This window comes from Cuculus canorus, chromosome 30 (assembly GCF_017976375.1).
Source record: "Cuculus canorus isolate bCucCan1 chromosome 30, bCucCan1.pri, whole genome shotgun sequence".
Classification (NCBI taxonomy): Eukaryota; Metazoa; Chordata; class Aves; order Cuculiformes; family Cuculidae; genus Cuculus; species Cuculus canorus.
In genome coordinates, this window is record NC_071430.1 from 313,398 (window position 1) to 339,680 (window position 26,283).

Genomic DNA, 26,283 nt, shown 5'->3' on the forward strand with positions numbered 1-26,283 from the left:
AAACTGGGATGGGAGAACTGGGATAAGGAGGGGGAACTGGGAGGAAGGGAGAGGAACTGGGATGAGGAAACTGGGATTGGGGGGGGCACCCCAAGCCTTTCCCCCAGCTTTAGGGAACCCCTGTCCATGGGACCCCCCCAAAAGGAGTATAGAAGGGGGGGCACCCCTGTCCCATGGGACCCCCCCAAAGGAATATAGAGGGGGGGGCACCCCTGTTCCATGGGACCCCCAAAAGGAATAGGGAGGGGCACCCCTGTCCCATGGGACCCCCCCAAAAGGAATATAGAGGGGGGACACCCCAGTTCCATGGGACCCCCCCAAAAGGAATATAGAGGGGGGGCACCCCTGTCCCATAGGACCCCCCCAAAGGAATATAGAGGGGGGGCACCCCTGTCCCATGGGACCCCCCCCAAAGGAATATAGAGGGGGGGCACCCCTGTCCCATGGGACCCCCCCAAAGGAATATAGAGGGGGGGCACCCCTGTCCCATGGGACCCCCCCAAAGGAATATAGAGGGGGGGGCACACCCCAGCCCCCCCCCCGGTGCCCCCCCCCCGTGGGCGCTGTCCGTGGTGCTGAAGGCGAAGGTAACGCCCCCCCCCCACGCGTGACAGCACCGAATTCTCACGCACCCCCCAAAACCCCATAATCGGGGACCCCTGTCCCCCCCCCCCCCAAAAAAAACGACACCGGGGACCCCCCCACGCGTGACTTCCGTGTCCCCCCCCAGTTTCTCGGTGGATAGGTGCCCGTGGGGGGGGGTCACGGACACGCGTGGGGGGGGCGTTACCTTCCCCAAGGACCCCCCCGTGACCCCCCCCAAACGGCGACACTGGGGACCCTCATGCCCCCCCCTTCCATAACGACACCCCGGACCCCCCACGTGTGACACCCCCCCCCAATAATATACTGGGGACCCCATAGGACCCTCCCACGCGTGACCTCTGTGTGCATTCCCCCCCCCATAACGACAAAGCAGACGAACGCCCCTCCCCAATATACTGGGGACCCCCACGACCCCCCACGCGTGACCCCCCCGTGTTCTCACCCCCCCCCCCCCCGGCTCCATAAGGACACTGGGGACCTTTGTGCCCCCCCTTAACCACACATGGGGACCCCCATGGGACCCCCCCACGCGTGATATCAGGGGGTTCTCATGCCCCCCCCCCCCCATAATGACACTGGGGAGCCTCGTCCCCCCCAAAACGAAACCGGGGACCCCCATGGGACCCCCCCACGCGTGACCCCCACCGGGTCCTAACGCCCCCCCACCCCATAATGACACTGGGGAGCCTCGTCCCCCCCAAAACGAAACCGGGGACCCCCATTGGACCCCCCCCAACGAGTGACCCCCACCGGGTCCTAACGCCCACCCCACCCCATAATGACACTGGGGAGCCTCGTCCCCCCCAAAACGAAACCGGGGACCCCCGTCCCCCCCTTAATCACACCGGGGACCCCCCCACGAGTGTGTCCCCCCCCTTTTCTCGGTGTCCCCGTGCCCGGGGGGGGTCCCGGTCCCGCGTGGGGGGGGCATTACCTGCCCCAGGGACCCCTATCGTCCCCCCTATAATGACACTGGGGACCCCATGGGACCCCCCCACGCGTGACCCCCACCGGGTCCTCACGCCCCCCCCGCACCCCATAATGACACTGGGGAGCCTCGTCCCCCCAAAACGAAACCGGGGACCCCCATGGGACCCCCCAACGCGTGACCCCCACCGGGTCCTAACGCCCACCCCACCCCATAATGACACTGGGGAGCCTCGTCTCCCCCAAAACGAAACCGGGGACCCCCATGGGACCCCCCCCACGCGCGACCCCCACCGGGTCCTAACGCCCCCCCCACCCCATAATGACACTGGGGAGCTTCGTCCCCCCAAAACGAAACCGGGGACCCCCATTGGACCCCCCAACGCGTGACTCCCACCGGGTTCTCACGCCCCCCCCCCACCCCATAATGACACTGGGAAGCTTCGTCCCCCCCAAAACGAAACCGGGGACCCCCATAGGACCCCCCAACGCGTGACTCCCACCGGGTCCTAACGCCCACCCCACCCCATAATGACACTGGGGAGCCTCGGCCCCCCCAAAACGAAACCGGAGACCCCCGTCCCCCCCACATAACCACAATGGGGACCCCCCCACGTGTGTGTCCCCCCTTTTTCTCGGTGTCCCCGTGCCTGGGGGGGGGTCCCGGTCCCGCGTGGGAGGGGCATTACCTGCCCCGGGGACCCCTGTGGTCCCCCCTATAATGACACTGGGGACCCCATGGGACCCCTCCACGCGTGACCCCCACCGGGTCCTAACGCCCACCCCACCCCATAATGACACTGGGGAGCCTCGTCCCCCCCAAAACGAAACCGGGGACCCCCATAGGACCCCCCAACGCGTGACTCCCACGGGGTCCTAACGCCCACCCCACCCCATAATGACACTGGGGAGCCTCGTCCCCCCCAAAACGAAACCGGGGACCCCCGTCCCCCCCTTAATCACACCGGGGACCCCCCCACGAGTGTGTCCCCCCCCTTTTCCCGGTGTCCCCGTGCCCGGGGGGGGGGGTCCCGGTGCCGCGGGGGGGGGGTCGTTACCTGCCGTGGGGGTCACACGGAGCCCCTGGAGGAGCGCGAGGATCGCGGTGAGCACCGCTCGGGGCTCCATCGGCTCCGGGACCGCGATCCGCCCGCACCGGGAGGGGATGGAACGGGGGAGGAGGGGGGGGGGGGGTGGGGGGTGGACCGGCCCCCCCCGAACCCCGCCCCCCGCCCCACCCACGGGAGGCACCGCGGGGGGGTGGGGAGGGGAGCAGGGACCCGGTGGGAGACGGGAATGGGGGAGGTTTGGGGGGGCAGAGCTGAGATTTGGGGGGGCATGGACCCCCTCACTCCATTCTAACAGTGAGATTTGGGGGTGCAGGGACACCCCTGCCATTCTTACAGTGAGATTTGGGGGTGAAGGGAGCCCCCTGCCACTCTAACAGTGAGATTTGGGGGGGCAGGGACCCCCCCCTCCATTCTAGCAGTGAGATTTGGGGGGGCAGAGATGAGATTTGGGGGGGCAGGGACCCCCCTGCCATTCTAACAGTGAGATTTGGGGGTGCAGGGACCCCCCCCTCCATTCTAACAGTGAGATTTGGGGGCGCAGGGACACCCCCTTCATTCTAACAGTGAGATTTGGGGGTACAGGGACCCCCCTGCCATTCTAACAGTGAGATTTGGGGGTACAGGGACCCCCTTGCCACTCTAACAGTGAGATTTGGGGGTGCAGGGACCCCCCGCTCCATTCTAACAGTGAGATTTGGGGGGGCAGGGACCCTCCCCTCCATTCTAACGGTGAGATTTGGGGGGGCAGGGACACCGTCTCAATTCTAACAGTGAGATTTGGGGGTTCAGGGACCCCCCTGCCACTCTAACAGTGAGATTTCGGGGGGCAGGGACCCCCCCTCCACTCTAACAGTGAGATTTGGGGGGGCAGGGACCCCCCGCTCCATTCTAACAGTGAGATTTGGGGGTTCAGGGAGCCCCCTGCCATTCTAACAGTGAGGTTTGGGGGTGCATGGACCCCCCCCTCCATTCTAACAGTGAGATTTGGGGGTGTAGGAACACCCCCTCCATTCTAACAGTGAGATTTGGGGGTGCAGGGACACCCCCCTCCATTCTAACAGTGAGATTTGGGGGTGCAGGGACCCCCCTGCCATTCTAACAGTGAGATTTGGGGGTGCAGGGACCCTCCCCTCCATTCTAACAGTGAGATTTGGGGGGGCAGGGACCCCCCTGCCACTCTAACAGTGAGATTTGGGGGTGCAGGGACCCCCCCCTCCATTCTAACGGTGAGATTTGGGGGTGCAGGGACCCCCCCCTCCATTCTAACAGTGAGATTTGGGGGTGTAGGAACACCCCCTCCATTCTAACAGTGAGATTTGGGGGTGCAGGGACACCCCCCTCCATTCTAACAGTGAGATTTGGGGGTGCAGGGACCCCCCTGCCATTCTAACAGTGAGATTTGGGGGTGCAGGGACCCTCCCCTCCATTCTAACAGTGAGATTTGGGGGGGCAGGGACCCCCCTGCCACTCTAACAGTGAGATTTGGGGGTGCAGGGACCCCCCCCTCCATTCTAACGGTGAGATTTGGGGGTACAGGGACCCTCCTCCATTCTAACGGTGAGGTTTAGGGGTGCAGAGATGAGATTTAGGGGTGCAGGGACCCTCCTCCGTTCTAACAGTGAGGTTTGGGGGTGCAGAGCCCCTCAACCTGGTCCCAACCCCACTGCGAAGTTTGGGGTGCAGAGCCCCCACCCCACTGCAACGATGCTGGGTTTTGGGGCGCAGAGGCCAGATTTAGGGGTGCAGAATCCCTGCCCCAGTGCCAGCCCCACTGCAAGGTTTGGGGGTGCAGAGATAAGATTTAGGGGTGCAAGGACCACCCCCCCTCCATTCTAGCAGTGAGATTTGGGGGTGCAGAGCTGAGATTCAGGGGTGCAGGGCCCCCCCAACCTGATCCCTGCCCCACTGCAAGGTTTAGGGGTGCAGAACCCCCACACCACTGCCAGCCCCACTGAGAGGTTTGGGGGTGCATAGGTGACATTTGGGGGTGCAGGGACCCCCCCATCCATTCTGAGATTTGAGGGGGGCAGAGCTGAGATTTAGGGGTACGGGGACCCTCCTCCATTCTAACAGTGAGGTTTGGGGGTGCAGAGTCCCCCAAACTCGTCCCATTCCCACTGTGAGGTTTGGGGGTGCAGAGGTAAGATTTGGGGGTGCAGAGACCCCCCAACCTGGTCCCAGCCCCACTGTGAGGTTTGGGGGTGCAGAGCCCCAGCCCCATGGCACGGTTTTGGGGTGCAGAGTCCCTGCCCCACTCCCAGCCTCACTGCAAGGTTTGGGGGTGCAGAGATGAGATTTAGGGGTGCAGGGACCCCCAACCTGGTCCCACCCCCACTGTGAGGTTTGGGGGTGCAGAGATGACATTTGGGGGTGCAGGGACCCCCAACCTCATCCCAGGCCCACTGTGAGGTTTGGGGGTGCAGAGATGACATTTGGGGGTGCAGGGACCCCCAACCTTGTCCCAGCCCCACTGTGTGGTTTGGGGGTGCAGAGCCCCTGCCCCACAGCAAGGTTTTGGGGTGCAGAGTCCCTGCCCCACTCCCAGCCTCACTGCAAGGTTTGGGGGTGCAGAGATGAGGTATCGGGGTGCAGGGACCCCTAACCTCATCCCAGCCCCACTGTGAGGTTTGGGGGTGCCAAGTCCCTGCCCCACTGTGAGGTTTGGGGGTGCAGAGATGAGATTTGGGGGTGCAGGGACCCCCAACCTCGTCCCAGCCCCACTGTGAGGTTTGGGGGTGCAGAGCCCCAGCCTCACTGCAAGGATGGTGGGTTTTGGGGTGCAGAGCCCAGGTTTAGGGGTGCAGAGTCCCTGCCCCACTCCCAGCCCCACTGCAAGGTTTGGGGGTGCAGCGATGACATTTGGGGGTGCAGGGACCCCCAACCTCGTCCCAGCCCCACTGTGAGGTTTGGGGGTGCAGAGCCCCAGCCCCTTGGCACGGTTTTGGGGTGCAGAGTCCCTGCCCCACTCCCAGCCCCACTGCAAGGTTTGGGGGTGCAGAGGTGAGGTTTCGGGGTGCAGGGACCCCCAACCTCGTCCCAGCCCCACTGTGAGGTTTGGGGGTGCAGAGATGAGATTTGGGGGTGCAGGGACCCCCCAACCTGGTCCCAGCCCCACTGTGAGGTTTGGGGGTGCAGAGCCTCAGCCTCACTGCAAGGATGGTGGGTTTTGGGGTGCAGAGCCCAGGTTTAGGGGTGCAGAGTCCCTGCCCCACTGCCAGCCCCACTGCAAGGTTTGGGGGTGCAGAGATGACATTTGGGGGTGCAGAGACCCCCAACCTGCTTCCAGCCCCACTGCGAGGTTTGGGGGTGCAGCGATGACATTTGGGGGTGCAGAGCCCCCCAACCTGGTTCCAGCCCCACTGCAAGGTTTGGGGGTGCGGGGACCCCCAATCTCATCCCACCCCCACTTTGAGATTTGGGGGTGCAGAACCCCCACCCCACAGCAAGGATAGTGGATTTTGGGGCGCAGAGCCGAGGTTTAGGGGTGCAAAGCCCCCTCCCCACCCCCCAACCCCCTCCTCCCACCCCAACCCCCCCAACTTGTGGGTCCGGGAGGGGTCAGAGCTCCCCCATGGGAGTCCCCATCCCATGGGAAGAGGGGGGGGACGAGGAGGTGACCCCCCCAAAGCCCTTCCCGGGGTGGGGGGGATGGGATTGATCCTGATCTCCCCACGTGATCCTGATCCCATAAGAGCCTTCGGATCCGGGGGAGGCCCCGGGGCGGCCATGGCCACCTCAGCGCCGCGCACCGTCCTCATCACCGGCTGCTCCTCCGGCATCGGCCTCGCCGTGGCCGTCCGCTTGGCCCGCGATCCCCAGCGGCGATTCCAGGGTGAGGAACCCCTGCCACCACCCAACGGGGTCTACACGGGGGGTGGGAACCTCTGGAATGGGGAGGACGTGGGGTTTGGGGTCCCACCACAATGTTCTCCTCCATCCATCCATCCATATCTCCTCCACCTCTTCCACCTCCTCACTTCCAGATCCTCTCCACATCTCCTCTACCTTCTCTCCATCCATCCATCCATCCATCCATCCATCCATCCATCCATCCATCCATATCTCCTCCACCTCTTCCACCTCCTCACCTTCCAGATCCCCTCCACCTCTCCATCCATCCATCCATCCATCCATCCATCCATCCACATCTCCTCCACCCCTTCCACCTCCTCACTTCCAGATCCCCTCCACATCTCCTCCACCTTCTCTCCATCCATCCATCCATCCATCCATCCATCCATCCATCCATCCACATCTCCTCCACCTCTTCCACCTCCTCACTTCCAGATCCCCTCCACATCTCCTCTATCTTCTCTCCATCCATCCATCCACTCAACCTTGGAGCCAAGGATCTCCAAGGGCACTTCCAGGGTGAGGAGATGCGGGTGGGATCCCTTCCACCTCCCACCGGGGTCTACATGGGGGGGTGGGAACCTCTGGAATGGGGAGGACGTGGGGTTTGGGGTCCCATCACAATGTTCTCCTCCATCCATCCATCCATCCATCCATCCATCCATCCATCCATCCATCCACATCTCCTCCACCCCTTCCACCTCCTCACCTTCCAGATCCCCTCCACATCTCCTCCACCTTCTCTCCATCCATCCATCCATCCATCCATCCATCCATCCATCCATCCATATCTCCTCCACCCCTTCCACCTCCTCACTTCCAGATCCCCTCCACATCTCCTCTACCTTCTCTCCATCCATCCATCCATCCAACCTTGGAGCCAAGGATCTCCAAGGGCGCTTCCAGGGTGAGGAGATGCGGGTGGGACCCCTTCCACCTCCCACCGGGATCTACACGGGGGGGTGGGAACCTCTGGAATGGGGAGGACGTGGGGTTTGGGGTCCCATCACAATGTTCTCATCCATCCACATCCATCCATCCATCCATCCATCCATCCATCCATCCATCCATCCATCCATCCACATCTCCTCCACTCCTTCCACCTCCTCACCTTCCAGATCCCCTCCACATCTCCTCTACCTTCTCTCCATCCATCCATCCACCCAACCTTGGAGCCAAGGATCTCCAAGGGCACTTCCAGGGTGAGGAGATGCGGGTGGGATCCCTTCCACCTCCCAACGGGGTCTACACGGGGGGGTGGGAACCTCTGGAATGGGGAGGACGTGGGGTTTGGGGTCCCACCACAACGTTCTCATCCATCCATCCATCCATCCATCCATCCATCCATCCATCCATCCATCCATCCACATCTCCTCCACCCCTTCCACCTCCTCACCTTCCAGATCCCCTCCACATCTCCTCTACCTTCTCTCCATCCATCCATCCATCCATCCATCCATCCATCCATCCATCCACATCTCCTCCACCCCTTCCACCTCCTCACTTCCAGATCCCCTCCACATCTCCTCTACCTTCTCTCCATCCATCCATCCACCCAACCTTGGAGCCAAGGATCTCCAAGGGCGCTTCCAGGGTGAGGAGATGCGGGTGGGATCCCTTCCACCTCCCACCGGGGTCTACAGGGGGTTGAGAACCTCTGGAATGGGGAGAACGTGGTGTGTGGGTGCCCACCACAAGTTCTCATCCATCCATCCATCCATCCACCCATATCTCCTCCACCCCTTCCACCTCCTCACCTTCTCCACCCTCCACCTCTCCTCCATCCATCCATCCACCCAACCTTGGAGCCTCCTTCTCCTCGCTTCCCCTTGGAACCCCGTGTCCCACCCCATCCTCACCACCAGGATCTCCAACGCGTTGAGGGAATCCTTCCACCTCCCACCGAGACCCACATTGGCCATAACAGATGGGAATGGGGTCAACAACACAGGTTTTGGGGTCCCACCACAACGTTCTCACCCATCCATCCATCCATCCATCCACCCAACCTTGGAGCTTCCTTCTCCTCGCCAAGAGGTCCCCGTGTCCCCCCTTCCACCCGTTTGGGCGCACCCACGTGTGATCCCCACCACCCACCCTGGTAGCCGGGTGAGATAACTCCACGTGTCCCACCGTTGACCCCACGCCTGGAGATTAAGCCCTGGAGAAGGGATTAAAGGCCGCGGTACCAAAGCGGCTTAAGGAACGTCATCTCGGATTGACCTTCCAATCCCACCTGGAATCTGAGGTCCATCCCCCTCCTTCTCCACAATCTGAGGTCCATCCCCCCCTTTCTCCACAATCTGAGGTCCATCCCCCCCTTCTCCACAGTCATCGCCACCATGAGGGACCTACGGAAGAAGGAGAAGTTGGAAGAGGCAGCGGGAACGACGTTGGGGAAGACGTTGACCATCCAACGCTTGGACGTCTGCAGCGACAGCTCCGTGGCCGAGTGCATGGCCAACGTTCCCGGTGGCCGCGTGGACATCTTGGGTGAGGACAACCACCGCGGGGTTCCACGGGGTGGTCCGGGTGGTCCTTGAGCTCCAGAAATCTACGCCGTAGTGAATAACGCCGGCGTGGGCCACGTTGGACCCGTGGAGAGCATCAGCGTGGAGGAGATGAAGAAGATCTTCGAGACCAATTTCTTCGGAGCCGTTCGGATGATCAAAGCCGTACTTCCCGAGATGAAAAGCCACCAAAGAGGTCACATCGTGGTCATCAGCAGCGTGATGGGGCTCCAGGGTGAGAGGTGGGGACCAACCCAACCTGGTTGGGGCCCACCAGGAGGAGGTGGGACCACGAGGAACCCGCATGAGGTTCAACAACGGTGAAGTTCTTGCGCCGGGGTTGAGGCCGGAGAATGGAATGGGAGGAGAAGGACTTGGGGGAGGAGAAGCTCCACAGAGGGCCACCAAAGCGCATTCACGGCTTGGGAAGTCCAACGAGATCTTGGGCTTCATCCAAAGCTGTGGGACCAGCAGGTGATGGAGGAGATTCTGCTCCTCTGCTCCAAACCTGGAGCCCCACCTCCCGTTCCTCAGCTCAGGAAGGACATGGAGATGGTGGAGCGAGACCAGAGGAGGACACGGAGATGATGTGAGAGCTGGAGAACCTCTACTATGAGGAGAGGATTGGAGAGTTGGGGTTGTTCAGCCTGGAGAAGGCTCCAAGGAGACCTTAGAGCAGCTTCCAGGATGGAAAGAGGCCTCCAGGAAAGCTGAGGAGAAGCTCTTGAGCAGGGAGGGCAGGGATGGAAGGAGGAGAAGAGGGGAGATTGAGATGAGATCTTGAGGAGAAACGTTCTCCTGTGAGCATGGGGTGGCCCAGAGGTGGCTTCCCCATCCCTGGAGGTCTTGAAGGCCAGGTTGGATGGGGCTTGGAGAACCGGATCCGTGGCAGGAGTTTGGAACCGGAGGGACTTTGAGGTCCCTTCCAACCCATCCCACGACCTCGGGAGGTCCTCACCTCTCTTCTCGTTGATCTCGGTTCCTCCTCGCGCGCAGGGATCGTCTTCAACGACGTCTACGCCGCTTCCAAGTTCGCGGTGGAAGGGTTCTGCGAGAGTTTGGCCGTGCAGCTCCTCCAGTTCAACGTCTTGTGAGTGGCAGGAGGGTTGAGGGGGGACCCCAAAGTGGCTTTGTCCCCCCCTTACACCCCAAAACCCACCAACCCCACAGCGTCTCCATGGTGGAACCGGGCCCGGTCAACACCGATTTTGAGATGAAGTTGATGGAAGAGGTTTCTCGCTCTGAGTTTCCCGGCACCGATCCGGCAACGATCCGATACTTCAAGGATGTCTACTTACCGGCGTCCCACGAGATCTTCACCACCTTGGGCCAAAGCCCTGAGGCCGTGTCTGAGGTTTGGAGCCACCAGGAACTGAGGTTGGGGCCACCAAGAATGGGGGTTGGAGCCACCAGGAATGGGGGTTGGAGCCACCAAGAATGGGGGGTTGGAACCACCAGGAATGGGGGTTGGAGTCACCAAGAATGGGGGTTGGAGCCACCAAGAATGGGGGTTGGAGCCACCAAGAAGTGGGGTTGGAGCCACCGGGAATTGGGGTTGGAGCCACCAAGAATTGGGGTTGGAACCACCAAGAAGTGGGGTTGGAGCCACCAAGAATTGGGGTTGGAGCCACCACGATTGGGGGTTGGGGCCACCAGGAATGGGGGTTGGAGCCACCAAGAATGGGGGTTGGAGCCACCAAGAATGGGGTTTGGAGCCACCAAGAATTGGGGTTGGAGCCACCAAGAATGGGGGTTGGAGCCACCAGGAATTGGGGTTGGAGCCACCAAGAATTGGGGTTGGAGCCACCGAGAAGTGGGGTTGGAGCCACCAAGAATGGGGTTGGAGCCACTGAGAATGGGGGTTGGAGCCACCAAGAATTGGGGTTGGAGCCACTGAGAATGGGGGTTGGAGCCACCAGGAATTGGGGTTGGAGCCACCAAGAATTGGGGTTGGAGCCACCAAGAATGGGGTTGGAACCACCAAGAAGTGGGTTTGGAGCCTCCAAGAACCTGGGTTGGAGCCACCAACCAAGACGTTGACCCTTCTCCGCCCGTAGGCCATCGTGAAGGTGATCCAATCGCGGCGCCCGGCGTTCCGCGTCCAAACCAACCGTCTCTACACGCCGCTGGTGGCCCTCAAATACGCCGATCCCTCCGGAGATCTCTCCGTCCGCACCTTCTACCGATTGCTCTTCCACTACGGGACCGTCTTCCACCTCACCATGGCCGTCCTTCGCTGTCTCACCTGTGGATGCTTCCGAAGTCGCATCACCCCGCTCTGATGGAACTGGGGGGGCTCCTTGACCCCCCAATGGCTCCTTGACCCCCCCCATAGCTCCTTGACCCCCCCCATGGTTCCTTGAACCCCCCCATAGCTCCTTGACCCCCCCATGGCTCCTTGACCCCCCCCTATGGCTCCTTGACCCCCCCATAGCTCCTTGACCCCCCCCATGGCTCCTTGACCCCCCCAATGGCTCCTTGACCCCCCCCATGGCTCCTTGACCCCCCCCCATGGCTCCTTGACCCCCCCATAGCTCCTTGACCCCCCCCATGGCTCCTTGACCCCCCCATAGCTCCTTGACCCCCCCATGGCTCCTTGACCCCCCCCATGGCTCCTTGAACCCCCCCATGGCTCCTTAACCCCCCCATGGCTCCTTGAACCCCCCCATGGCTCCTTAACCCCCCCATGGCTCCTTGACCCCCCCATAGCTCCTTGACCCCCCCATGGCTCCTTGACCCCCCCATAGCTCCTTGACCCCCCCCATGGCTCCTTGACCCCCCCATAGCTCCTTGAACCCCCCATAGCTCCTTAACCCCCCCATGGCTCCTTGACCCCCCCCATAGCTCCTTGACCCCCCCATAGCTCCTTGACCCCCCCATGGCTCCTTGACCCCCCCCAATGGCTCCTTGACCCCCCCCATAGCTCCTTGAACCCCCCATGGCTCCTTGACCCCCCCAATGGCTCCTTGACCCCCCCCATGGCTCCTTGACCCCCCCCATGGCTCCTTGAACCCCCCATGGCTCCTTGACCCCCCCATGGCTCCTTGACCCCCCCCATGGCTCCTTGAACCCCCCCATGGCTCCTTGACCCCCCCATAGCTCCTTGACCCCCCCCATAGCTCCTTGACCCCCCCCATGGCTCCTCGACCCCCCCATAGCTCCTCGACCCCCCCATAGCTCCTTGACCCCCCCATAGCTCCTTGAACCCCCCCATGGCTCCTTGACCCCCCCAATGGCTCCTTGACCCCCCCATGGCTCCTTGACCCCCCCCATAGCTCCTTGACCCCCCCAATGGCTCCTTGACCCCCCCCATGGCTCCTTGACCCCCCCATAGCTCCTTGACCCCCCCATGGCTCCTTGACCCCCCCCATAGCTCCTTGACCCCCCCAATGGCTCCTTGACCCCCCCAATGGCTCCTTGACCCCCCCCATGGCTCCTTGACCCCCCCATAGCTCCTTGACCCCCCCCATGGCTCCTTGACCCCCCCAATGGCTCCTTGACCCCCCCCATAGCTCCTTGATCCCCCCATAGCTCCTTGACCCCCCCAATGGCTCCTTGACCCCCCCCCATAGCTCCTTGACCCCCCCCATGGCTCCTTGACCCCCCCATAGCTCCTTGACCCCCCCTATGGCTCCTTGACCCCCCCCATAGCTCCTTGACCCCCCCCATGGCTCCTTGACCCCCCCATAGCTCCTTGACCCCCCCATGGCTCCTTGACCCCCCCATAGCTCCTTGACCCCCCCCATGGCTCCTTGACCCCCCCATGGCTCCTTGACCCCCCCCATGGCTCCTTGACCCCCCCATAGCTCCTTGACCCCCCCCATGGCTCCTTGACCCCCCCATAGCTCCTTGACCCCCCCCATGGCTCCTTGACCCCCCCATGGCTCCTTGACCCCCCCCATAGCTCCTTGACCCCCCCAATGGCTCCTTGACCCCCCCCCATGGCTCCTTGACCCCCCCATAGCTCCTTGACCCCCCCATGGCTCCTTGACCCCCCCCATGGCTCTAAACCCTTCCTCATCGCCCCCCACCCCGTGTCCCCCCCCCCCATCGTCGCTCCCAGACGGACACACGGACAAACACGAAGTGGCTTTCGATGCGTCCCCCACGTCGTCTCGGGGGGGGGGGGGGTTTTGGAGGTGGAAAATGGGGGGGAAGAGTCTCTTTGGGGGGGGGAAGAGACTTTTTGGGGGGGTTGAGGGGCCTTTTGGGGGGGTTGAGGAGCCCTTTTGGGGGGACTGAGAAGTTTGGGGGGGTGAGGAACCTTTCTGGGGGGGTTGAGGAGCCCTTTTGGGGGGGTTGAGGAACGTTTTGGGGGGTTAAGGAGCCTTTTGGGGGGGTTGAAGAGCCCTTTCTGGGGGGGTTGAGGAGCCTTTTGGGGGGGTTAAGAGCCCTTTTGGGGGGGGTGAGAAGTTTGGGGGTTGAGGAGCCTTTTGGGGGGTTGAGGAGCCTTTTGGGGGGGTTGAAGAGACCTTTCTGGGGGGGTTGAGGAGCCTTTTTGGATGGTTGAAGAGTTTTGGGGGGGTTAAGGAGCCCTTTTGGGGGGGGGTGAGAAGTTTGGGGGGGTGAGGAACCTTTTTGGGGGGGTTGAGGAACCTTTTTGGGGGGGTTGAAGAGTTTTGGGGGGGTTGAAGAGTCCTTTTGGGGGGGTTGAGGAGCCCTTTTGAGAGGGTTAAGAGCCCTTTTGGGGGGGGTGAGAAGTTTGGGGGGGTGAGGAACCTTTCTGGGGGGGTTGAGGAGCCTTTTGGGGGGGTTGAGGACCCCTTTTGAGAGGGTTAAGAGCCCTTTCTGAGGGGTTGAGGAGCCTTTTTGGATGGTTGAAGAGTTTGGGGGGGTTAAGGAGCCCTTTTGGGGGGGGGTGAGAAGTTTGGGGGGTGAGGAACCTTTTTGGGGGGGGTTGAGGAGCCTTTTTGGGGGGGTTGAAGAGTTTTGGGGGGGTTGAAGAGTCCTTTTGGGGGGGTTGAGGAGCCCTTTTGAGAGGGTTAAGAGACCTTTCGGGGGGGGGTGAGAAGTTTGGGGGGTGAGGAACCTTTCTGGGGGGGTTGAGGAGCCCTTTTTGGGGGGTTAAGGAGCCCTTTTGGGGGGTTAAGGAGCCCTTTTGGGGGGGGGTGAGAAGTTTGGGGGGGTGAGGAACCTTTCGGGGGGGGCTGAGGAGCCCTTTTGGGGGGATTGAGGAGCCTTTTGGGGGGTTGAAGAGACCTTTCTGGGGGGTTGAAGAGCCCTTTTGAGAGGGTTAAGAGCCCTTTCGGGGGGGGGGGGAGAAGTTTTGGGGGGTGAGGAACCTTTCAGGGGGGGTTGAAGAGCCTTTTGGGGGGTTGAGGAGCCTTTTGGGGGGGTAAAAGCCCTTTCTGGGGGGGTTGAGGAGCCTTTTTGGATGGTTTAAGAGTTTGGGGGGGGTTAAGGAGACCTTTTTGGGGGGGTTGAGAAGTTTGGGGGGTGAGGAACCTTTTTGGGGGGGGTTGAGGAGCCTTTTTGGGGGGGTTGAAGAGTCCTTTAGGGGAGTTGAGGAGCCCTTTTGGGGGGGTTAAGAGCCCTTTCGGGGGGGGTGAGAAGTTTGGGGGGTGAGGAACCTTTCTGGGGGGGTTGAGGAGCCTTTTGGGGGGGGGGGTCAGGAGCGCCCCCCCCCCCCCATGTGGGGTCCAGGGAAGGCGGGGGGGGGGGGGGGGGAGGGGGAGGAGGAGGCTTTAGAGCAGCCCCACCACACAGCCGGAAGTGGCGCACCGGAAGTGGGGAAACCGGAAGTGGCGGGAGGCCACGTGGTGATGGTGGAGGAGGAGAGATGGGGAAGGCGAGCAGGGTATGGGGGGGCAGAGGGGATCGGGGGGGGGCGGGAGACAAAGGGGGGGGCAGAGGGGATCGGGGGGGGCAGGAGAAAAAGGGGGGGGCAGAGGGGATCGGGGGGGGCAGGAGACAAAGGGGGGGGCAGAGGGGATTGGGGGGGCAGGAGAAAAAGGGGGGGCAGAGGGGATTGGGGGGGCAGGAGACAAAGGGTGGGTCAGAGGGGATCGGGGGGGGCAGGAGACAAAGGGGGGGGCAGAGGGGATTGGGGGGGCAGGAGACAAAGGGGGGGCAGAGGGGATCGGGGGGGCAGGAGATAAAGGGGGGGCAGAGGGGATTGGGGGGGGCAGGAGACAAAGGGGGGGCAGAGGGGATTGGGGGGGCAGGAGACAAAGAGGGGGCAGAGGGGATTGAGGGGCAGGAGACAAAGGGGGGGCAGAGGGGATTGGGGGGGGCAGGAGATAAAGGGGGGGCAGAGGGGATTGAGGGGGCAGGAGATAAAGGGGGGGGCAGAGGGGATTGAGGGGGCAGGAGATAAAGGGGGGGCAGAGGGGATTGGGGGGCAGGAGACAAAGGGGGGGCAGAGGGGATTGGGGGGCAGGAGACAAAGGGGGGGCAGAGGGGATTGGGGGGCAGGAGACAAAGGGGGGGCAGAGGGGATTGGGGGGCAGGAGACAAAGGGGGGGTCAGAGGGGATTGGGGGGCAGGAGACAAAGGGGGGGCAGAGGGGATTGGGGGGCAGGAGACAAAGGGGGGGCAGAGGGGATCGGGGGGGCAGGAGACAAAGGGGGGGCAGAGGGGATTGGGGGGCAGGAGACAAAGGGGGGGTCAGAGGGGATTGGGGGGGCAGGAGACAAAGGGGGGGCAGAGGGGATTGGGGGGCGGGAGACAAAGGGGGGGTCAGAGGGGATCGGGGGGGCGGGAGACAAAGGGGGGGTCAGAGGGGATCGGGGGGGCGGGAGACAAAGGGGGGGTCAGAGGGGATCGGGGGGGCGGGAGACAAAGGGGGGGTCAGAGGGGATCGGGGGGGCAGGAGACAAAGGGGGGGGCAGAGGGGATCGGGGGGGCAGGAGACAAAGGGGGGGCAGAGGGGATCGGGGGGGCAGGAGACAAAGGGGGGGGCAGAGGGGATCGGGGGGGCAGGAGACAAAGGGGGGGGCAGAGGGGATCGGGGGGGCAGGAGACAAAGGGGGGGCAGAGGGGATCGGGGGGGCAGGAGACAAAGGGGGGGGCAGAGGGGATCGGGGGGGCAGGAGACAAAGGGGGGGCAGAGGGGATCTGGGGGGCAGGAGACAAAGGGGGGGCAGAGGGGATTGGGGGGCGGGAGACAAAGGGGGGGCAGAGGGGATCGGGGGGGCAGGAGACAAAGGGGGGGCAGAGGGGATCGGGGGGGCAGGAGACAAAGGGGGGGCAGAGGGGATTGAGGGGGGCAGGAGACAAAGGGGGGGCAGAGGGGATTGGGGGGCAGGAGAAAAAGGGGGGGCAGAGGGGATTGGGGGGCAGAGGGGATCGGGGGGGCAGGAGACAAAGGGGGGGCAGAGGGGATTGGGGGGGCAGGAGACAAAGGGGGGGTCAGGGGATCGAGGGGGGCGGGAGACAAAGGGGGGGGCAGAGGGGATCGGGGGGGGCGGGAGACAAAGGGGGGGGCAGAGGGGATCGGGGGGGTCAGAGGGGATCGGGGGGGCAGGAGACAAAGGGGGGGTCAGAGGGGATTGGGGGGGCAGGGGGGATCGGGGGGGGCAGGAGACAAAGGAGGGGCAGAGGGGATCGGGGGGGGCAGAGGGGATTGGGGGGCAGGAGACAAAGGGGGAGGCAGAGGGGTGAGGGGATTGGGGGGGCAGGAGACAAAGGGGGGGTCAGAGGGGATCGGGGGGGGCAGAGGGGATTGGGGGGCAGGAGACAAAGGGGGGTCAGAGGGGATGGGGGGGCAGGAGACAAAGGGGGGGCAGAGGGGATCGGGGGGGGCAGAGGGGATTGGGGGGCAGGAGACAAAGGGGGGGGCAGAGGGGATGAGGGGATTGGGGGGGCAGGAGACAAAGGGGGGGGCTTTATCCCAGGATCGAGGTTTGGGGGCCCCTGGGGGGGGCTCCGCGTCCCGGTGTCCCCCCCCGACCATCTGTGTCCCCCCCACCTGTGTCCCCCCCAACCGTCCGTGTCCCCCCATCCCCTACTGTGTGTCCCCCCCGTCTGTGTCCCCCCAACCATGTGTCCCCCAACCATGTGTTCCCCCATCCGTGTCCCCCCCATCTGTGTCCCCCCCAAACCGTGTGTCCCCCAACCATTCGTTCCCCTGACTGTGTCCCCATCCATCTGTGTGTCCCCCCAACCATGTGTCCCCCCAACCATGTCTTCCCCCCCTCCGTGTCCCCATACATGTGTCCCCCCCAAACCGTGTCCCCCAACCATATGTTCCCCCAACCATGTGTTCCCCCAACCATGTGTTCCCCCCAAACCGTGTCCCCCAACCATGTGTTCCCCCATCCATGTCCCCCCCAACCATGTCCCCCCTAACCATGTGTCCCCCCAACCATGTGTTCCCCCATCCGTGTCCCCCCAAACCGTGTCCCCCAACCATGTGTTCCCCCCCAAACCGTGTCCCCCCTGCCACGTCCCCCCCCCGCCACGTCCCCCCCTGCCCGTGTCCCCCCCTGCCCGTGTCCCCCCCAAACCGTGTCCCCCCCAAACCGTGTCCCCCCCAGTCGAAGCACCAGAAGAAGGGCCGGGCGGCCGCGCTGCTCCGCGCCCAACAGGACTTCAGCTCCGTCCCCCACTCCTTCGTGTTCCCGCGCGGCCGCGTCGGCCGCAGCGTCCGTCACCTCATCACCGACGTGCGCAGAGTGATGGAGCCCTACACCGCGCGGGACCTGCGGGTGAGCGCGGGGCCTCCAACCCCACGGCCGACCTGACCTGGGGTGATCCAAGAGCTTCCAACCCGACCTTGGGTGATCCAAGAGCTTCCAACCCAACCCGGGGTGGATCCAAGAGCTTCCAACCCAACCTGGGGTGATCCAAGAGCTTCCAACCCAACCCGGGGTGGATCCAAGAGCTTCCAACCCAACCTGGGATGGATCCAAGAGCTTCCAACCCAACCCGGGGTGGATCCAAGAGCTTCCAACCCAACCTGGGGTGGATCCAAGAGCTTCCAACCCAAGCTGGGATGGATCCAAGAGCTTCCAACCCATCCTGGGGTGGATCCAAGAGCTTCCAACCCAACCTTGGGTGGATCCAAGAGCTTCCAACCCAAGCTGGGATGGATCCAAGAGCTTCCAACCCAACCCGGGGTGGATCCAAGAGCTTCCAACCCAACCCGGGGTGGATCCAAGAGCTTCCAACCCAACCTGGGATGGATCCAAGAGCTTCCAACCCAACCCGGGGTGGATCCAAGAGCTTCCAACCCAACCTGGGGTGGATCCAAGAGCTTCCAACCCAACCTGGGATGGATCCAAGAGCTTCCAACCCAACCTGGGATGGATCCAAGAGCTTCCAACCCAACCTGGGATGGATCCAAGAGCTTCCAACCCAACCTGGGATGGATCCAAGAGCTTCCAACCCAACCTGGGGTGGATCCAAGAGCTTCCAACCCAACCTGGGATGGATCCAAGAGCTTCCAACCCATCCTGGGATGGATCCAAGAGCTTCCAACCCAACCTGGGGTGGATCCAAGAGCTTCCAACCCAACCTTGGGTGGATCCAAGAGCTTCCAACCCGACCTTGGGTGGATCCAAGAGCTTCCAACCCAACCTGGGATGGATCCAAGAGCTTCCAACCCAACCTGGGGTGGATCCAAGAGCTTCCAACCCGACCTGGGGTGATCCAAGAGCTTCCAACCCGACCTGGGGTGGATCCAAGAGCTTCCAACCCAACCTGGGATGGATCCAAGAGCTTCCAACCCAACCTGGGGTGGATCCAAGAGCTTCCAACCCAACCTGGGGTGGATCCAAGAGCTTCCAACCCAACCTGGGATGGATCCAAGAGCTTCCAACCCGACCTGGGATGGATCCAAGAGCTTCCAACCCAACCTGGGATGGATCCAAGAGCTTCCAACCCAACCCGGGGTGGATCCAAGAGCTTCCAACCCAACCCGGGATGGATCCAAGAGCTTCCAACCCAACCTGGGGTGATCCAAGAGCTTCCAACCCAACCTGGGATGGATCCAAGAGCTTCCAACCCAACCTGGGGTGGATCCAAGAGCTTCCAACCCAACCTGGGGTGGATCCAAGAGCTTCCAACCCGACCTGGGGTGGATCCAAGAGCTTCCAACCCGACCTGGGGTGGATCCAAGAGCTTCCAACCCAACCTGGGATGGATCCAAGAGCTTCCAACCCAACCTGGGATGGATCCAAGAGCTTCCAACCCATCCTGGGATGGATCCAAGAGCTTCCAACCCAACCTGGGATGGATCCAAGAGCTTCCAACCCAACCTGGGGTGGATCCAAGAGCTTCCAACCCAACCTGGGGTGGATCCAAGAGCTTCCAACCCAACCTGGGGTGGATCCAAGAGCTTCCAACCCAACCTGGGGTGGATCCAAGAGCTTCCAACCCAAGCTGGGGTGGATCCAAGAGCTTCCAACCCAACCTGGGGTGGATCCAAGAGCTTCCAACCCGACCTGGGGTGGATCCAAGAGCTTCCAACCCAACCCGGGGTGGATCCAAGAGCTTCCAACCCAACCCGGGGTGGATCCAAGAGCTTCCAACCCAACCCGGGGTGGATCCAAGAGCTTCCAACCCAACCCGGGGTGGATCCAAGAGCTTCCAACCCAACCTGGGATGGATCCAAGAGCTTCCAACCCAACCTGGGGTGGATCCAAGAGCTTCCAACCCAACCTGGGATGGATCCAAGAGCTTCCAACCCCAACCTGGGGTGGATCCAAGAGCTTCCAACCCGACCTGGGATGGATCCAAGAGCTTCCAACCCGACCTGGGATGGATCCAAGAGCTTCCAACCCAACCAGGGATGGATCCAAGAGCTTCCAACCCAACCTGGGATGGATCCAAGAGCTTCCAACCCAACCTGGGATGGATCCAAGAGCTTCCAACCCGACCTGGGGTGGATCCAAGAGCTTCCAACCCAACCTGGGGTGGATCCAAGAGCTTCCAACCCAACCTGGGATGGATCCAAGAGCTTCCAACCCGACCTGGGATGGATCCAAGAGCTTCCAACCCAACCTGGGATGGATCCAAGAGCTTCCAACCCAACCTGGGATGGATCCAAGAGCTTCCAACCCAACCTGGGATGGATCCAAGAGCTTCCAACCCAACCTGGGATGGATCCAAGAGCTTCCAACCCAACCTGGGGTGGATTCCGCTGCTCTTCCACAGGTGCGGAAGAGCAACTCCCTGCGGGATTTCGTGGCTGTCGCGGGGCCTCTGGGGGTGACGCATTTCTTGGTCTTCAGCAAATCCTCCTCCAGCATCAACTTTGTGAGTGGCACCATCCCACCACGCCTCCGGATCCGCTTCCGGGTGCTCCTTTCCTGCCTTTTTTCTTTGGGAGGGGGGTGGGTTTCCCTCTCCTTGGCGGACGTAGGTGATGTCAAACCCTTGGTTGAGTTCACACCGTGATTCCACAGCCAAAGTAAACGCTCTGATACGTCCGCGCCGGGTGGTGGCATCTGGGTGGGCTTCGACCCCAGTGGTGGTGGCATCTGGGTGGGCTTCGACCCCGGTGGTGGGATCTGGGTGGGCTTCAACCCCTGTGGTGGTGGGATCTGGGTGGGATTTGACCCTGGTGGTGGCATCTGGGTGGGCTTCAACCCCGGTGGTGGTGGGATCTGGGTGGGATTTGACCCTGGTGGTGGCATCTGGGTGGGCTTCAACCCCGGTGGTGGTGGGATCTGGGTGGGCTTCGACCCTGGTGGTGGCATCTGGATGGGCTTCAACCCCAGTGGTGGTGGCATCTCTGGTTGCATCTCCACCAGCTTCTTTCCCTCTTCCTGCAGAAGCTTTTCCGGCTTCCTGGTGGGCCGACGTTGACGTTTCAGGTGACGCAGGTGGGTTCTACTGAGATGACCCTTTCTCCTCTGACGTTTGGACCTCTTCTCACCCCGTTGCCTTTCCCAGTATTCCCTGATCAAGGACGTGGTCTCCTCGCTCAAGAGACATCGGATGCACGAGCAGCAGTTCACCCACCACCCGCTCCTCATCCTCAGCAACTTCGGCTTCCAGCAGATCCAGGTCAAGTTGATGGCCACCATGTTCCAGAACATGTTCCCTTCCATCAATGTCCATAAGGTGAGAGGTGAACCTTCCTGAGGGGTTCTTCCAACGCTTCCAGGGGGTTCAGAACCCATCCCACCACATCCTGAGCACCTCAGGGGCCAAATCCAGAGGGAGGGGTGGAAGGAAAGTCATGGAATGGTTGAGGTTGGAGAAGACCTCTTGGTTTCTCCTCTCCAACCATTAACCCAACACCACCCGTTGCTCCTCAGGGGTCAAATCCAGAGGAAAGGGTGGAAGGAAAGTCATGGAACGGTTGAGGTTGGAGAAGACCTCTTGGCTCCTCAGGGGCCAAATCCAGAGGGAAGGGTGGAAGGAAAGTCATGGAACGGTTGAGGTTGGAGAAGACCTCTTGGCTCCTCCGCTCCAACCATCAACCCAACACCACCCGTTGCTCCTCAGGGGTCAAATCCAGAGTGGATTTGGGTGGTAGGAAAGTCATGGAATGGTTGAGGTTGGAGAAGACCTCTTGGCTCCTCCACTCCAACCATCAACCCAACACCATCCGTTGCTCCTCAGGGGTCAAATCCAGAGTGGATTTGGGTGGAAGGAAAGTCATGGAACGGTTGAGGTTGGAGAAGACCTCTTGGCTTCTCCGGTCCAACCATCATCAACCCAACACCACCCGTTGCTCCTCAGGGGTCAAATCCAGAGTGGATTTGGGTGGAAGGAAAGTCATGGAATGGTTGAGGTTGGAGAAGACCTCTTGGCTCCTCTGCTCCAACCATCAACCCAACACCATCCGTTGCTCCTCAGGGGTCAAATCCAGAGGGAGGGGTGGAAGGAAAGTCATGGAACGGTTGAGGTTGGAGAAGACCTCTTGGCTCCTCGGGTCCAACCATTAACCCAACACCACCCGTTGCTCCTCAGGGGTCAAATCCAGAGGGAGGGGTGGAAGGAAGGTCATGGAATGGTTGAGGTTGGAGAAGGCCTCTTGGCTCCTCCGCTCCAACCATCAACCCAACACCACCCGTTGCTCCTCAGGGGTCAAATCCAGAGGGAGGGGTGGAAGGAAGGTCATGGAATGGTTGAGGTTGGAGAAGGCCTCTTGGCTCCTCCGCTCCAACCATCAACCCAACACCACCCGTTGCTCCTCAGGGGCCAAATCCAGAGTGGATTTGGGTGGTAGGAAAGTCATGGAATGGTTGAGGTTGGAGAAGACCTCTTGGCTCCTCTGGTCCCATACAACCAACCACGTCCCCATGGACCACATCTCCACGTGTTTTGAAGCCCTCTGGAGATGGTCACTCCCCCACCGTCCTCTTCCACGGCTTCAGTCCCTCCTCTCTGTCCTCTCGCAGGTGAACCTCAACCACATCAAACGCTGTTTGCTCCTCAGCTACGACGCGGAGACGCAGCTGCTCAGCCTCAGGCATTAGTGAGTGGCGCAGCCGCGAGTTTGGGGGTCCCCCTGTGCCCCGGCTCCCAGTGCCGACCTTCTCCTCACCCTCCTCTCCTTCCTTTGTCCTCGTCTTCTTCCTCCCCGTCCTCATCTGCGTCATCCTCCTCTCCTCCCCCTTCTTCTTCTCATCTTGTGCTCTCCTTCCTCTTCTTTCTCCTGATCTTGTGCTCCTCTTCCTCATCCTCGTCCTCCCCATCCTCTTCCTCCTCACCCTTGTCCTCCTTCTCCTTGACCTCTTCGTCCTCCTTGTCCTCCTCCTCCTCCTCTTCCTCGTCCTACCTATCCTCGTCCCCGTCCTCCTTGTCCTCTTCCTCGTCCTCCTCCTCTTCCTCATCCTCGTCCTCCTCCTCCTTCCTCCATCCTCCTCCTTCCTCCATCCTCCTCGTCCTCTTCCTCGTCCTCCTCCTCATCATCCTCCTCCTTCTCCTCCTCTTCCTCCTCCTCCTCCTCTTTCTTCTCCTCTTCCTCCTCCTCCTCTTTCTCCTCCTTGTCCTCTTCCTCGTCCTCCTCCTCATCATCCTCCTTCTCTTCCTCTTCCTCCTCCTCTTCGTTCTCCTCCTCCTCCTCTTCTCGTCCTACCCATGCTCCTCATCCTCTTCCTCGTCCTCCTCATCATCCTTCTCCTCCTCTTCCTTTTCCTCCTCCTCCTCCTCCTCCTTTCTCCTCCTCGTCCTCCTCATCATCATCCTTCTCCTCCTCCTCTTCCTCTTCCTCCTCCTCCTTCTCTTCCTTCTCTTCTTCCTCCTCCTCTTCATTCTCCTCCTCGTCCTCCTCATCATCATCATCCTTCTCCTCCTCTTCCTTGTCCTCCTCTTCCTCCTCCTCTTCTCCTCTTCCTCGTCCTCCTCTTCCTCTTCCTCCTCCTCTTCGTTCTCCTCCTCTTTCTCCTCCTCGTCCTCTTCCTCGTCCTCCTCATCATCATCATCCTTCTCCTCCTCTTCCTCTTCCTCCTCATCATCCTTCTCCTCCTCCTCCTCCTCTTCCTTTTCCTCCTCCTCCTCCTCTTCCTTCTCCTCTTCCTCCTCCTCTTCGTTCTCCTCCTCTTTCTTCTCCTCCTCCTCATCCTACCCATCCTCCTTGTCCTCTTCCTCATCACCCTTCTCCTCCTCCTCCTCTTCCTTTTCCTCCTCCTCCTCCTCTTCATTCTCCTCGTCTTTCTCCTCCTCGTCCTCTTCCTCATCATCATCATCATTCTTCTCCTCCTCCTCCTCTTCCTCGTCCTACCCATCCTCCTCATCCTCTTCCTCCTCTTCTTCGTTCTCCTCCTCTTTCTTCTCCTCCTCTTCCTTCTCCTCCTCCTCCTCCTCTTCCTCCTCCTCTTCTTGTCCTACTCATCCTCCTCCTCCTCTTCCTTTTCCTCCTCCTCTTTCTTCTCCTCCTCTTTCTCCTCCTCATCATCCTTCTCCTCCTTCTCTTCGTTCTCCTCCTCTTCGTTCTCCTCCTCTTCTTCTTCCTCCTCCTTTTTGTTCTCCTCCTCTTCGTTCTCCTCCTCTTCGTTCTCCTCCTCCTCCTCCTCCTCCTCCTCCTCCTCCCCTCGGCAGCAGCGTGAAGGTGGTCCCCGTTGGCGTCAGCAAAGGTCTGAAGAAGCTCCTCCAGGAGAAGTTCCCCAACATGAGCCGCCTGGAGGACATCAGTGAGCTGCTGGTCAAGTGCGTATCCCAACGGCTCCACCGACGCCTCCGAACCACTTCACCCCAACCACGGAAGCCATCAAAAACCCCTCCTCTCCCAACAGAGACCTCAACCTCTCGGAGAGCGAAGCCGAGCAGGACGGCGCCCACAACACCCTGGAGCTGCCTCAGGCCTACGCCGGACGAGGCAACATGAAAGCTCAGCAGAGCGCCGTACGCCTCACCGAGGTCCGCAACGGCGGCGACACCACCGTGACCGTCACCGTGGAGCCAAACCGGACCTCACATCTCCGTTTTTCCCCCCGCGCAGATCGGCCCTCGCCTGACGCTGCGGCTCCTGAAGGTGGAGGAAGGTTTGGCGCAAGGCAACGTCCTCTACCACAGCGTCGGTAAGTGCCGCGCGGCGCCGAATCGCCGGCAAAGCCGAGGGGGGAGGAATCGATGCCATCTCCGTGTCTTTCAAAGTCCGGAAGACGGAAGAGGAGGTGAAAGCAATGCTGGAACGGAAGGAGGCGAAGCTGCGGCTGAAGGCCGAGCGGCGCAAGAAGCAGGAGGAGGACGTGGAGCGTAAGCGGCGGCAACGCGAGGCTCACAGGTGAGGTTGGCGCCGGATCCGGCACCGCCGGAGCAATGCCGGTGGCTCCGGTACAGCGCCTGACACCACGGTGATGGCCCAGGGAGAAGAGCCTGGCTGGAATCCGAAGGAAACGCCATCCGGATGGCGATAGCGATGCTGAGGATCCCGGTGCGCCGGAGCAGCCGGATGAAGCCGAGCAGTCGGAAGAAAGCGATGCTGAGTATTACCGGCAGGAGGTGGGCGAGGAACCGGATCAAGGTGAGTCCCCAAGGATAAGGAATGACCCCAAGCGTCCTTCGTGACACCGAAACCTCGAGCTCGCCCGTGATCTCGGTTCAAAGTAAACGCCGGCAGTGCCGTCGCCGCCGGCACCGTTGTCTATTTTGAGGCTGAAAACTCCTTTTTATCCTCTATGCCATCCGCTGTAGATCTCTTCCCCAACCACAACAAGAGGAAAAGACGCCCTTCGGGTTCTGCCGGGCTACGGAAACGCCACCGGCGAAGCCAAGAGGAGCATCGTCCTTCCTCCAACCCTTCTGCCGCGGCGAAGGCGAACGGAGAGGAGGAATCGCGGCACCGCGGAGGCGGAAAACCGCATCGAGGAGGCAGAAAACCGCATCGGGGAAGCGGAAAAGCACCACGAAGGAGCCAAAAATCACCACGAAGGAGCCAAAGCTCAGCCCAGGACGCGGCCAATCCCGGCTCCGGCCGCGCCGGCTCCAAGCCGAAGGCGCGAGGGAAGCTGCTGCTGAAGGGGAAGATGATTTTCCGGCGGTTTGGCCGCGCCAAGAAGGGCAAACGCTGAGGCAGCACTCACGCACTGAGACTTTGGGGTTTAAGAGGGAGGGAGGAAATGGTCCTCTGGTTCTGCTCCGGCGCAATACAGTGCCGGAATGTCTGTTTCCGCGGTGGAAAAGTGGTGTTTTCCAGGCTGGGAGGGGGTGGCGAGATGGGAGATGGGGGTGTGGGCAAATGGGGGTCCTATCCTGCAACCTCAGAGGCTTATCTCCATCCCGGGAGGCTTATCTCCATCCCGGGAGGCTTATCTCCATCCCGGGAGGCTTATCTCCATCCTGGGAGGCTTATCTCCGTCACGGAATCCCTGCCTGCGCCCCACAAGTTCTGCCCAAATCTCCGATCGCCGCCTGCACCTCGGGACTCTTCCCTAAACCTCAGATCCATCCCTGCGGCCTTGGATCCAGCTTAAAGCCCAGATCCAGCCTAAATCCCAGCCTAAACCCCACATCCATCCTCAGATCCAGCTAAAGCCTTGGATCCATCCCGGCAGCCTTCAGTCCCAGCCTAAACCTTGGATCCATCCTAAGCCCCAGATCTATCCTTGGATCCTTGGATCCAGCTTAAACCTTGGCTGCATCCCTGCACCCTTCGATCCCATCCTAAACCCCGAATCCATCCTAAACCCCAGACGGATCCAACCTTGGATCCAGCTTAAGCCTTGGCTGCATCCCTGCACCCTTCAATCCCATCCTAAACCCTGAATCCTTGGATCCAGCTTAAACCTTGGCTGCATCCCTGCACCCTTCCATCCCATCCTAAACCTCGGATCCAGCTTAAACCTCGGCTGCATCCCTGCACCCTTCGATCCCATCCTAAACCCCAAATCCTTGGATCCAGCTTAAACCTTGGCTGCATCCCTGCACCCTCTGATCCCATCCTAAACCCCACATCCATCCTCGGTCCCAGTCTGAACCTT

The 26,283-nt window shown here is 61.5% G+C and overlaps 3 protein-coding genes across 4 annotated transcripts in view; 2 read left to right on the top strand and 1 right to left on the bottom strand.

Annotated features, from left to right (window-relative positions):
* Positions 1-2,703, bottom strand: part of COL5A3 (collagen type V alpha 3 chain) — a 48,465-nt gene extending 45,762 nt beyond the window's left edge. The window contains exon 1 of the mRNA XM_054051766.1: positions 2,592-2,703. Coding sequence (XP_053907741.1) covers positions 2,592-2,661 — 70 coding nt within the window. The 5' untranslated portion in view covers positions 2,662-2,703. The remainder of the gene's footprint in view (positions 1-2,591) is intronic.
* A 3,592-nt stretch (positions 2,704-6,295) lies between these two features.
* Positions 6,296-11,766, top strand: RDH8 (retinol dehydrogenase 8). The gene is made up of 7 exons (XM_054051770.1): positions 6,296-6,435; positions 8,787-8,948; positions 9,021-9,200; positions 9,962-10,055; positions 10,136-10,319; positions 11,023-11,269; positions 11,740-11,766. The coding sequence occupies exons 1-6, from the start codon at positions 6,330-6,332 to the stop codon at positions 11,245-11,247; spliced, it is 951 nt and encodes a 316-aa protein (XP_053907745.1). The 5' UTR covers positions 6,296-6,329; the 3' UTR covers positions 11,248-11,269; positions 11,740-11,766.
* Positions 11,767-14,666: 2,900 nt separating this feature from the next.
* On the top strand, positions 14,667-25,475 carry PPAN (peter pan homolog). Of its 2 annotated transcripts, none has more exons than XM_054051767.1 (12): positions 14,667-14,762; positions 17,443-17,613; positions 20,063-20,164; positions 20,683-20,733; positions 20,804-20,974; positions 22,261-22,337; positions 23,903-24,010; positions 24,097-24,220; positions 24,303-24,381; positions 24,458-24,587; positions 24,670-24,827; positions 24,998-25,475. In XM_054051767.1, exons 1-12 carry the CDS (start codon positions 14,745-14,747, stop codon positions 25,372-25,374), a joined length of 1,566 nt encoding a protein of 521 aa, XP_053907742.1. In that variant the 5' UTR covers positions 14,667-14,744; the 3' UTR covers positions 25,375-25,475. The 2 variants fall into 2 exon arrangements, with proteins under 2 accessions (XP_053907742.1, XP_053907743.1); XM_054051768.1 differs by having other exon boundaries at positions 23,906-24,010.
* Positions 25,476-26,283: the final 808 nt, after the last annotated feature.